At 37.6% G+C, this 13151-nt stretch overlaps 1 protein-coding gene across 3 annotated transcripts in view; it reads left to right on the forward strand.

Moving 5' to 3' along the window:
• PANK1 (pantothenate kinase 1) overlaps positions 1-11163 on the forward strand; it is a 34545-nt gene extending 23382 nt beyond the window's left edge. For 2 of the 3 annotated variants that reach the window (XM_005416460.2, XM_005416461.2), the window contains 5 exons: positions 1831-2084; positions 3627-3803; positions 4208-4331; positions 9029-9154; positions 9674-11163. In XM_005416460.2, coding sequence (XP_005416517.1) covers positions 1831-2084; positions 3627-3803; positions 4208-4331; positions 9029-9154; positions 9674-9733 — 741 coding nt within the window. In that variant the 3' untranslated portion in view covers positions 9734-11163. The remainder of the gene's footprint in view (positions 1-1830; positions 2085-3626; positions 3804-4207; positions 4332-9028; positions 9155-9673) is intronic. The other variant, XM_031062549.1, reaches the window with a different exon arrangement.
• The last annotated feature ends 1988 nt before the right edge of the window (positions 11164-13151 follow it).

A 13151-nucleotide genomic window follows, 5' to 3' on the forward strand; every position in this document is an offset into this window, starting at 1 on the left:
CAGGTAGGTGCAATGTTTGTTGAACTGAATAAATCCTGTAAGGAGGGATGACTTAGGGGATTCCATGCAATGTTCATGGTGATTAACAGTGCATGAAGGGTTTATTATGTTGATACCTTGCATCATACCTTGTCCTGTATCTATCTGGGAGCTTTTCATCTTGGTCTAATAGTTAGAAATTGATTAAATCCAAGATATTTGCAAAGTACCCTTAAGAATTTTGTAACATTTCTTGAAAAACTTTTTCTCACAAATTATGCTTATTCTATTTGCTAGCTAAATGGTTCAAGTCTTTTATGCTGCATGTCTATAATTTTAATTTGTGTAGCAATGTGGTAACCAAAAAAAAAAAAAAAGAGGGGATTGCAGAAGTTGCAGGAGGAAAGACAGAAACAAGAGGAAATTATTTCCACCTCTCTCGCTTGTCTTATGAATAACTGGATCTATATTGGGGTCTTTGAGACTGCTGGTTTGGGGTCTTTTTGGTCTTATTTATTTTCCCTGGTTACAGGATTTGAGGAGTGGCAAGTAAAACAAAAGGACAGACCCAAAGAGTAGGATGGCTTTCACTTAGGGCAAGCTAGAGCTGTGTACAAGTAGAGCAAAGTCTTAACAGGGGAGATTTAAATAGCTTGAAAGAATGTAACCTATTGACCATGCCTGTTCCACAGAAATATCTTCCCTCTTTATAGTGACTTAATATAGCTTCCAGGATTAAAAATAGCACATAGTTACCCATGTAAATCTTCTCCATTAGCTGTTATTAAAACATCCTGCAGTATGCAAATACTGAAGAACCAGCTGTGTACTGTATAACTCCATTATACTCTGCTGCTTTTTTTTGTTGCTAGAAAGTAGAGTTAGGCATGACCTGCTTTGCATGCATGAGGATGAAAATGACCTCAGGATTTGGATGGGCATCTTTACAGAGTTTTTTTGCCCTCTCCTCTACTTAACAATGGAAAGCTGTGTTTCTACAGTTGGTCAGTGTATCCTATTTTGAGAAAGGGATGTTATTTATAATTCTAGTGAATAGAATGCTGTGGCAAGTAGACAGGTCTGTTGAAGTACAGTCATGGTGACCTGCGAGATCTCAGAGGGAATGTCTTTTGTCAGCTTTTGTTACTGGTTATGTGCCTTCTCTTTAAGTTATAGTCTGCTGGGGGCATGGGTCTGACAATCTTCTTGTTTGGATTTTTTATATGTTTTTTCACCAGTTATAGGCGTTATGCCTCTCTTTTTCATGTGGCGTTTTAAAGTGCTCATTGTAATTTAAAAATTAATCAGAGTAAGTAGTGATATGTATGAAAAAAAATCCACTGTATATTTAATGCATATTTACATAACGTGAACATCTTAATTCTTCTATTGAAAATTTTGTTAAATTGCTGGGAAATGTGGTTGGATGATGAGCTAAAGCACTTTGCATCCTGAGGAATGCTGCTGTGTAGGCATATGTCTGATACTGCTCAAAAGCTGCAGAGCACAGCTCCTCTTGGGCTGGGAATGAGGGGGAAGACTTTTATTGCATCAGAATATGAAGGAGGAGAAATACTTCCTGCTTCCTGCTTGCAGAGCCCAGAGTGTCTCAAAGGCAAAGGAACTAGATGGCATTACTGTGTAGCACATAATTGTTTTGGGAGGTATCTGTTGTCAGGCAGATAGTGAATTTTTATTTCAGACTTCATGCTTAGATCTTTGTACTGCTTGGATAGCATAATGTGTTACTATTAAAGTGATCAAAGTGCTCCAGTGGAACCTTTTGTCCTTCTCAGTGTTGTGTTATGCTAGGAAATGTGTGTTTCTTAATTTCTTGTTATTCTTTTACAGATGGCTGATCTACAGCTCTATAAACTGGATGAATTGGACTGTTTGATCCAGGGCCTCCTTTATGTTGATTCTGTTGGTTTCAATGGCCAACCAGAGTGCTATTATTTTGAAAATCCTACAGATCCTGAACAGTGCCAGAAAAAGCCTTACTGCCTTGATAATCCATATCCTATGCTGCTGGTTAACATAGGCTCAGGGGTCAGCATCCTAGCTGTGTATTCTAAGGACAATTATAAAAGAGTTACAGGATCCAGGTAAATTTACTTTTGTTTTTTTTTTAATTGTTTTCTTTTCCTTCACAACTGAACAGATAGAATTAGAGTGTGATCAGTAGCTACAGCTCTGAATTGTGCCTGTATTCCCATTTCTTTTAAAAGCCTACCAGTAGCAAGGCTGAAAATATCCTAGGATACCTTCAGAGAGAGAATCTATGTCAGGGAAATAATTGATCTGTTCAGCTTTACACCTGCCTTACTCTCTTGTTGGTGTTCTTACCTATTTCCCATCTCTTGCTGTGAATTACCAAAATAAAACTGTCCCAGCAAATGAGTCTTCTCTCCCCTGCATTCTGTTTTTTGGTGTATGATACATATTAAAGTTTCTCCTGTATACTGCACATGACATGATTATATACCTTCTATTGTCTTACCTAGGGCATACCCTTGCCACAATGGTAGCCATGAGCCATTTCTCTATCTGCAGTACAGAGGGATACAAGTTCAGTGGGAGGTATTGGATTTCTTGCAGGTCTGGGTCTTTTTCAAGCACAGAGATTTTGTATCTTTGGTAGACATGCTTCTAATCCTTTCCACTGTGGAAGGAAAAACATGACTGCGGTGTGTTGTTGACTTGTTATAGGTGATGAAATCAATACTGTCTTGTGGCTGGTGTGCAGAGCTTTCTACTGTTCAAATACTGAGTATACTACAGTTCTGTGAGATGTGCTCTGAAAAACCCAATAATCCAAGAGCACGGACTAAACAGTGACCTATGTGATCTCCTGTGCTTTTTTCGTGAAGTGCAAGTGTGGTGTCTCACTGATCCCCTTGTTTTCAGTGGCTCCAGTCTCTGTGACTGCAGTCACTGCAAATAAGCTTTCTCAGTGGCCAGGAAAGAATGAGGAAGGATGTAGAGTTTAGTAAGTTGAAGTTCATGTCTGTAAGACTGAAAAGTTCAAAGTAGAGCTTTAATGGGTTAGCAACATGTTATGCACAGTTAAATAATCCCTGCTAATTTTATGTAGTCAGTAAATATTGTACTGAGCCTTTACAAAATATTCAAGTGAATGCTTCTTGCTCAGAGTTCTTTCAGGGAAAGAACATTCAGGGCTGATGCTGGGCTTGCTTTGAAAAGGAGCCAACCAGAATGCTTTCTGCCATTGGCTAGGGGAACAAGGTCTGTCTTGGCCGCCAGCCCTCATAGATTTACCTTTGTTCACTGTTCATTCTTTCCTCAGTCATTTGAGTGCTCTGCTGGTTAATTATTTTTTGTGCAGAAAACTCGTTAGAGTGCTACAAATAGCAAAGTGGTATCTGAGGTGTTGGATTGGACCTTATTCTTAGCTAACCCTTTATTATAATTCTCCTATTCAAGGATTAAAGACTCAAGGCTAGTTCAGTTAAGACCACACTTGTGTTAAATAGGAACTCATTGCAGAGTGTCCATGTTCCCTCCTTGAGGGAGGAATTGTGAATGCAGTTGGCACCTGTGTGTGCAGCATGTTGCAAATGGCACTCGGGAGGGTTGTGGTGAAAGCTGTTTCAAGCTGCTGGGCTGAAGGGACTGTGCTTTTGCAGCCTTGGAGGAGGAACGTTCCTGGGGCTGTGCTGTTTGCTCACTGGCTGCGAGACGTTTGAAGAAGCGCTGGAAATGGCCGCGAAGGGAGACAGCACCAATGTGGACAAACTGGTGAAGGACATCTATGGAGGAGACTACGAGCGCTTTGGCCTTCAGGGCTCTGCTGTAGCCTCCAGGTGTGTGTTAACTGGGCTGTTTGTAGGCAGTGCCTTGGAAACTTCCTGTGCATGCTAAACTGAGTGCATCATCCCTGGACTATGCACTGTGTCCATGTGGAAATGTCACTCCATGGGTCATGGGGTTTGTCCTTTGATCTCTCACCTACTTCTTGCTCTTTTTTTTTTTTTTAAACAGGCATTAAGTAATGCCTCATACAGTTTACTTCCACTTAAATTACAGTTATTTTAGAAGTGTCCTTGTTCATTTTTCTGCCTTTCTAATGAGATCCGTTTTCACATTTCAAATCTGTCACAAATGAATGGTTATCAAATCCAAGCAAAGCTTGCTAAATGATAAAATTTTAATGGCTTTTATCACTCCTGAATAGCTCATGTTAAAAGACATGATCTTCCTCACACAGCTTTGGTCATATGATGAGTAAAGAAAAGAGAGATTCCATCAGTAAAGAGGACTTGGCCAGAGCTACTTTGGTCACCATCACCAACAACATAGGTTCTATTGCTCGCATGTGTGCACTGAACGAGGTAAGTTATTTGCCATGAGCTTAAAATCTTTAGAAACAACATAGTGAGATTATCAGGATGCAAAAATGCAAATTGCTGACATAGTAGGTGTGTCACTGGCCTTGGTAAATATGCATATATTTAATGTCATGTCATAACTTTTGTGGCTTGTTATGTGTGTGCTTTGATACAAAGTGTAAGGCTGTTCAAGGTTCAGAGCTACGGAAGAGGGGAGAAAAACTGTCTGTAAAGATCTCTTCAAGGCATTGAGTTTCAGCCTGGAAGGTTCACTTGTTCTCAAGCTGTAATACATAGATATGACCATGTTTTTAATATTAATTATTACTCTGTTACTTTGTAGTTATTTACAGGTTTTACTATAGCAAAATGGAATTTATTTTGAATACTATTTTGCTTGGACTATTTCCATAGCAGGATGGGTTGAAATTGTGTATTGTGTTAAATGTTTGGATAGATGCAAGTTCCATTGCATTGTGTAAGTAAAAGGAAAAATGCAGTTCATTTTCCTTCTGAGACTCCTATCAGATGCTTATTACATTCTTTTCATTAGGCATGATAAATAGGGATGGATTGTTCTATCCATACATTACAGCTTCCAGCAGTTAAAAAAAAACAAACACAAACCCCGTCACAAACCCAAACATTCAGGCTGTTGCTTTTATTTGCAGATTTCATCCTTTACCATTATGTGGTAACTAATACCTTTCATCTACTCTGAGCAGATAATGAATTTATATAATTTTAATATGTAGGTGTTTTAGCTGCACAGCATTCTGTTGGTAGAAAAAATTGCTGCCACTTTTATATTTTTAATCAACAAGACACAAAGCCACAAAAATTGATTAAAACAAACCAAACGAACTCACCAAACTGCCATCTAATCACTTTATTGGGTCCCATCTAGATTATGGCTTTATCAGAAATAGTAAATAATTAATCACTAGTGCTTTTTGAGGGCGTGGGTTTTGATTTGATTTTTAATCAACCTTTGATACTTCTCGCTCTTGGTCTTTCCAAGACAAAAGGTCCTAATACTTAGTCCCCTTACCTAAAAAATGAGAAGACACTCTTTTATGCATTGCTTTGTTTTGTCTATTTAATCTTTTTATGGTTGTGATTTTAAGATTGAATTACCAGATCTTCATATGATATTCAGTGTCGTTGGTCAATGAATTTATGTGATGGCATATGGATAAATTTTGTGTTCAGAACTCCTTTACTAACTGTTCATAATATTTCATTTTTGTGAGCATGGAACTCACTTCTAAGAAATCATCAACAGTCCTTCCATGGTATCATGTTAAAAGGGGCTAATTAGGAACCTATCATTGTGTGTGCATAATCAAGCATCTTTCCCCCTTTCAGTTGTGCCATTTCACTTTTTATATTTGATCTTCATCTGCCATTTTTCCTCAATCACGGGATATAAGTCTCTTCAGCACTGCTATGCTGTTCATTTTTTATTTTCTTTTGATTTTCTATGCCATTGTTATGTTTTTTGCTCACATTCCTCTCTGGAGCACCTGATCAGCACAAGTTGCAGTGTATGCCCCTATCAAATGCCACTGGTAACCTTCCTTCATTGTGAAAAGTGGCTACAGACTTACTTTTTTTTTTCTTGACAATTTGACTCTTTCAGTCAGGATGATTCTCTTTCAGTGTTCTCTTTGCTTTCAGCTTCTTTACAGTGTTGCCTTGTGGCATGGAGTTCAAGCAGCATTGTACAGGGCTATCAAAGCATGGAGAGTTGCAACAGGGAACCACAGAGGAGGAGACAGGCTGCTAAGGAAACTAATGCTTCTGAGTCACTGTGAAAAAGTTCCTACCATCTTTGTTCTGGGGGCAGGCCTCTTAAAAACTAATGTGACCCATAGAATTTGGTGGAGGAATGTGAATTGATGTGTTAAATATTCTTCATTTCACAGTGTCAAAGCAGAATTTCTCCAACACCTGAAGTAAATGATTTTGTAGTTTTAGAGAATGAAAACCTCATTTAGTTGCTTTACATACTATTAAAAAGAAAAACATGCAGTATCATTTCAAGTAAGCTAATCTTCAGATAGCTTGATCTTGGAGAAAAAGCCTTATGCTATCACTCTGCTAAATAATCTAGTCACCTAAATTGCCTTTGGGAGACATGGCTCTTACTTACAGCAAGCCTGATGAATCAAATCCTCAAATAAGAGCTAAATAAATAATTGAATATGATATTATTTTGTGGAGCTTGTATGTATTAGATTAGGGTTATGGTAAAGCTCACTTTTAGGTTGACAGAATCAATTTATGCCCTGAAGCATGACTTCTGATAAGTTTTTCCCAATGATTGCAGCTTTAATATTGTGTTGCAAATGACTTGCATATGTGCAGGAAAAAATGAGACTGGGGAATAAATGAAATATTCTGTCTGCAAGACTTCAAAGCAAATTTATTTGCACAAAGTTGGCAATGGGGTAGAAAAATTCCATAGTCTGGAACCATTTGGCCACAGACTCTTTGAAATGGCCTGTCCTAGGCACAGCAGAACTGCCTAAAGGAAACTGATCTCCTGGTTTGTACTTCCCTTACTCGCAGAACATGTAAGTTTGCATCTGAACAAGCTGCCTTGCAAAAATATGTGCAGGTTTTTTATTGTGTTATTGATAGAGATTTCCCTATTGGATTATATTGGTAAATAATGTGAATATGCTATATTAAAGTTACACTATAGCCTTCTGCTGCAGGGTAGTTGAACAATTTAACAAGACCCCACAGAGTGAAAGAGTGCATGTCTTTTCCAGGTTGCTGTAATTTGATTAGTTTAAATAAGCATGTCACCACCATCTCTTCAGCAGTTTAAGATTTCTGTCTTTTCAGCTTTGAAAGTTTCAGCAGTGGACAATTTAAAATTAAATTGACAAGACTCCCCTAAGAGTAGCATTTCAGCTTCTGAAAAATGCTAAACTTGTTTTTAGTTCAGATCAGAAATTTAGGAAAGTTTATATTATTAATACAGCTTTTCACCTTGTCAACTCAAGGAATGTTTGAAACAAAATTGAAATTTACATGTTGGTCTACATTGTTATTCTAGTAGATATGACTAGTATTTTTAGATTCAAAATTTGCAGTAATTTTTATACTCTGTGTTAGGGATTGCTTCTGCTAACAGTAGCTTTGTTTTTATATCCAGAAAAAATCACATGCATGTGAAATTGAAATGTAGATTCTAATCAGTTTTATGCTATGGCATTACAGGAAATTAATTAGTTGTGTATTTGTCCCTCCTTTGTCTGAAGTTGCTTCAGAGACAAAACTGCCTTATCCAAGGATGCAGGGTGCTCTTGGCCATGTTCCATAGCAGCAGTTTGAAATTTAAGAAGTTCTTCTTTTCATTCATAAATTCCTGAGTATGAGTGCATGCTGATGTGGCTGCAGAGTCTGAGGAGATAGATGACTGAAGGGGAATGGTTTCAGTAAAGTTTGTGTTGCTGTGTTTGGTTTGAGGGCAGTCAGGGCTGGCCCTCGCTCAGTCTGCACACTGGTGAAGGAGCTTTGCTCTCTGGGGATGGGCTCTGCAGCACTGGCCACTCCAGTGAGGATGTCCCCTGGGCTGTGACACAGGCCACTCCAGTGAGGATGTCCCCTGGGCTGTGACACAGGCACAGTCCTGGGCATGGCACAGCTGTGGCTGTAGCACAGGAGTTGCTGCAGAGCCAAGTGCTGGGCTTTATAGAGCTGGATCAGTGTAGAGGGGTAACCCTTGCTAATTCTAGTCCCTGGGCAGCCTTTCTGGCAAACTTCTGCAGAAGACTCTTGAAGGTGCATTCCTAGGGCTCGTCAGGACTCCTGTAAAAGCTTTTATCTCCAGGATGTGGCCTCCCACTGAATCTTCTAGACCAATTCTAGTGTCTGGTGAACATCATGTGGTACTCTAATGCAAAATGCAAGTGAAATTTTTGGCATAACAGGCAGAACTGGGCTTGGTGAGATAGTTAGGGGCATTGTTTAGACACCACACAACCACTGCTTACTGCAGCGGTGTACATACAAGTAAGGATGCTCTGTGGCTTTCTCATTGGCAGCCTAGTGCTGATGGTTCAAAAAAATCTTAATTTCCTGTGAAAACCGAGTTCAAATGAGCTTTGAAACAACAGAATACCATAGATATCAAGTATTATGTTGTCCCCATTTCACTTGATTTTTGAAAATGGAGTCACACTCCTGATAACAGATAATGAAAGATGCTCCTTTTCATCTCTAATGTAATCCTTCTCAGATACCCTTCAGAAGTTCTCCATCTGGATTTAATAATCACAGTGATCTCTGGAAAGTTGCTTCATTTAACATGCAACGGGAGAAAGATGTCTTCAGTGCAGCCATATACAATTAAAAAACCAAACTCCACCACCAAAATGCTCATAATCTGAGTGATGTTGGGAAGGTTGTGACATTTATTCAATATTTTAAACAAATATTGATCATCTATGATAATAGCTTCTCACTTTGTTTTGAATAAAACTCTGCACCTCCCTGCTCTTGCAATGTCTCTTACTTAGTGGTCAGTAACTGCAATATTTTTTTACTTTTCAGTTTAAAGTATTTAAATGTAATCTAAAATTCCCATTTGACTTTGTATTAGAGGCAGATGTACATGTTAAATGAGGCAAATAATGTAGCTGAATATAATTTCTCTGGTATGTGTTTCAAATTCAATTTTACAGAATATCGACAAGGTGGTGTTTGTTGGCAACTTTCTCAGAATTAATATGATTTCTATGAAGGTGCTAGCATATGCTATGGATTATTGGTCCAAGGGACAGCTTAAAGCTCTCTTTTTGGAACATGAGGTAAGGAAATATGTGTTGAATTTCCATTTGTAAGTACAAAATTCTTGTAGTTCTTTTTTTGGTGAACTTGAAAGGGGAGAAATGCCATTGCTTTGAATTGAATGCACAAGCCAAGTTCTGCATAAATGTTATTTAGTTTACAAATTCCTTTGAAAGTACTACTTGTTAGCTCCTTGGTTTGATCACTAATCTTGTGATATATGTATTGTTAAACGTTGTCCATTTCTTGTATCTGCTTTCTGACCTGTTCATTTGTGTGGGCTGGTATAAGAGGACCTCAAGTATAATTGTAATATTACTTTTTAAAATAATTTTGGAGAACTATGTAAGACTTTTTCCAGTATCAGGCCCTTTCTTCTACCTAAGGATGATCTTATTAAATCATATTTTAGATAGAGCAAATATTTGGCAGGGCTGACATTCTTTTAGTTGCCCTAACAGAACTGAAAACTTTGTGTTCATGTTATCTCTTATTTTGGAATTTGATTGGTTTTGATTTTCTTTTGCTTTTGTTCAAAGGGTTATTTTGGAGCTGTTGGGGCTCTTCTAGAAATGCTTAAAATGACAGATGATCAGTGATGAAGCTGTCTGAAGAGATTCCTACTGCAGATGCTGCTGGGTAAGAGTGAAAGCCACTACAAGGATGGAAATGAAGCCATTATGGTAGTTCTACCTGCTGGATTTGTAAATAATTTAAAATCCTTTTAGCTGATCTTTAATTTCTGGGTTTTGACCTTATACTTCAGAAGTCATACAGGGAATTACGAGATTTTTTTTCTGTACACTGTATTTTATAGGGGAAAAATGTGCAAAGTGGCCAAACATACAGATTTTATGGATTTATTTTAAAAAATGGATACTGTTTAATGTAGGACCTGTGATATGAGGCATCTGCTTTTCTTCTGGGGTTTACTGATTAGTGTGGTAATTTTAACTTCATTTAGTAATCACTCTAGGAGATTTTTTATCTTATTTTCATGACGTTTCATGATTTGTTCTTGGTTTCAAATGAAACTACAAAGCTGATGCATTTTACTGTGAAAAGTAGTCATTGATTTTTTTTGCCTTTCCTTTCCTCATTAGATGAGATACTTTAACATCTCTCTGCCCACCCCACCCCCCCAAAAAAAATTTGCAAATCATTCTGTGGCTAAATGCATTTCTTTAAAGGACTGTGAGGAAGCTTCGTAATAGCAGGGGGTTAAAGACTGTAATTTTTCAGTGGTCATGAATTGCAACAGGAAGAGACTGCCAACTGGTTTTGCTGGGCTGATTCTTCTGTATAATAAAAAAAATTTAAAGAAGATGTGAACTAGAATTTTAATTATTGAATTGACACTAAAATGAAAATCTGTTTCTGATTAAAACCTCTGATCAACATGAAGAGTTCTGTAGTAAAGCTGTTACTCACACTTGGTATTAGATGGTAAAGGGAGATTGTCTTCAGTTATTTTTCTGCAGTCTGCAAGTTCTAACTTGTTCTTAATTGAAAACAACTGATAACAGCATTATTAAAAGCCCAGTTACTAAAATTAGAAAAACACTGACTAGAGTGTTTTCTGCTTTTAAACTAGTGTTAACTTCCTCTCCAGGACAATAAAATTTGGGTGTTTATTCCAATACAGTATTTTCTACCTTTTTGGATTCATGGACCTCTCTAGATCTTTTTTTCCCAAGTTGAATTGAGATCCCTTTGAAATCCATATACTTAGGTTGCTGCAGAGCATGTATAAAGTTGGTCTCCTTAGACACCTTGAGGGCTCACAAATGAGAGGCTGAAAAACAATTCATAAATTATTTTGTCTTGCAGGACTGTATGTGATGTCACATAAAGTAAATGACTCATCAGAGGGACAGTATAGAATTCAGTATATTTTTGGAAGGGGGTGTATTTCACTTTTTTAAGTCATTGACTTACATATCTCCCAAATGTTGAAAGATGGTAATATGAACTGGAGTGTTAACTTGTGTGATGGAAATAAAGACCACTACTGTTTTGACAGTTTTAATGTGTCTGTGGAATTCATTTCTTGAAAGCAATGATGTGACATATGTAGCACTTTTTTTGTGACATACATGGCTACTTATTTCCATGATAATGGTTTGGTTCTGGACATGTTTTTACTCTTCATAAGAAGGCTTTAGTCTTCGAAGCCTTTTGTCTGCTTGAAATTGACTTTAAGGGGCTGTAAACAAAAATATGAGATAATATTAACATGCTGAAGTTGATATTTTCTGTAATATTGAGCTTGAGATAAGTGCAGATGGTTCTGCTCAGTGCCTCTATTTTTTTAATAAAGAAAAGAAAACTTTGATTAAGGTTATTGGCTAAGTTTTGCCTTCAAATTAAGCTTCACTTGTACACTGTTATGTTTTTGTAAGGAAAACGTCAGAATGTTAAGAGGTAACTGTGCTTCTTATGGTAACCAGTAGAGGGAAGCACGACATCAGCCATGTGACTGCTGGTTTTCGAGAAAGATCCTGTCCTTCTCTCCATTGTCTGTTTTTGCGGGGAATTTGTGTTCTTGCATTCTTCACATTTGGAATTGTGAAGGAACACTATAATGTTAAGTAAACAAATATGAAAAACCTGCTGTTCTTTTGAGATTGAAATCCTCTCCTTCTCCAAAAACAAACAAACAAAAAAACCCAAACCAACCAAAAAAAACCACCCCAAAACCAAAAAAACCCACACACATTGAAAAAAAACCCAGCCATTCAGAGAAATATGTAAGGGCTTTAAATGCACAAATTGAGGCTGTGTGGTTAAAGAAGAAAAGCACAAGTGTGGTAGCCCTGAAGTTAGCTCTAAGACTTTAGGGACTGTCAGGTAAGTTGATCACAGTTCTAAGAGAAACACAAAATAAAACTTTACCTTAAAAATGCTGATTTGAAATTTAAAGTGTTTAATAGTTGAATTTCTGTATTTAAAAGAATGAGAAAAAGTACTCTGAATTGTATATTACATGAGTACTCCTGGTTGGGAAAAATATTAGCAGGCCTTAACTAGGATAGGGAGTTGTGGAAAATCACAAAGTAGGAAAAAATAGAGGAAGGTGACACTGTATGTTCAATTCTTCCCTTCCCAAGGGAGAAAAGCCTAATTTCTTTGTTGCCTTGAAATCTACAGTTGACTACTTTTTCCTGTTTCCCCATCAGTACCATCATATAAATCTGCTAGTGCTGTAACTTGCTTCTTTACCTTCAGACTTTGCCTGTCTCCACTAATCCCAGCTCTTGGTTTTCTCCCCCATGTCCCCCTTCTGTAATTAAGGTATTGGATAAATGACAGTGTGGTTGATTTCTGGCACTATTACAATATTTTTCCCATAGGGGAATGCTTTGGGGCATTTCTGAGGGCATTGGTGTTGTCTTGAATTTTTCTGCTTGTGTTTGGTATCCAGTTGGTGTCCACAGTCACCTGTTGGAAGGGGTTCCCCAAGGTGCCCCACTTCATCAGTCATCCAGAGATATCTAAGGAGTCTGAAAACATTCTTGCTCAACTACACAGATAAACCTCTACTATAACTGGTACAAACTGGAAGTTTGTGCAAGCAAAGTTCAGCACTATCCAAGAGTATTATTGAGAACCTAGAAATATCCAGATTCTTGGATCTTTTTTGTTTTGGAAATGGTGAAGTCGAAGAAGCAGACTTTCCTAAGGGAGATCAGTGAGTCTGCAGATTTAGTATGTGTTGAAAATACTTGTTTTGGTATTAATTAGAGACCAAGCTTTGTTAATCTATCTTCTCTTTCTGAAACATGGTAAGGTAATTATTCAGATAAGTTGGAGCAGAATGAGTCAGACTCATCATTCTCAATTGTCATGGCCTATTCTTCTTTAGCACTTGAATGTTTGTTCTTGAATCACATACTGTTCTCTTCATTCTCTCTCCACCACCACCAAGACAGCCCAATTTTAAATGGTTTTGACAAAAAGTCTAATTACATCCCCTAGGAAGAAGGGTCTGTGTTCTAAAGTAAGGTTTTTGTACTA

This window comes from Geospiza fortis, unplaced genomic scaffold, assembly GCF_000277835.1.
Source record: "Geospiza fortis unplaced genomic scaffold, GeoFor_1.0 scaffold130, whole genome shotgun sequence".
In the NCBI taxonomy this organism is placed as follows: Eukaryota; Metazoa; Chordata; class Aves; order Passeriformes; family Thraupidae; genus Geospiza; species Geospiza fortis.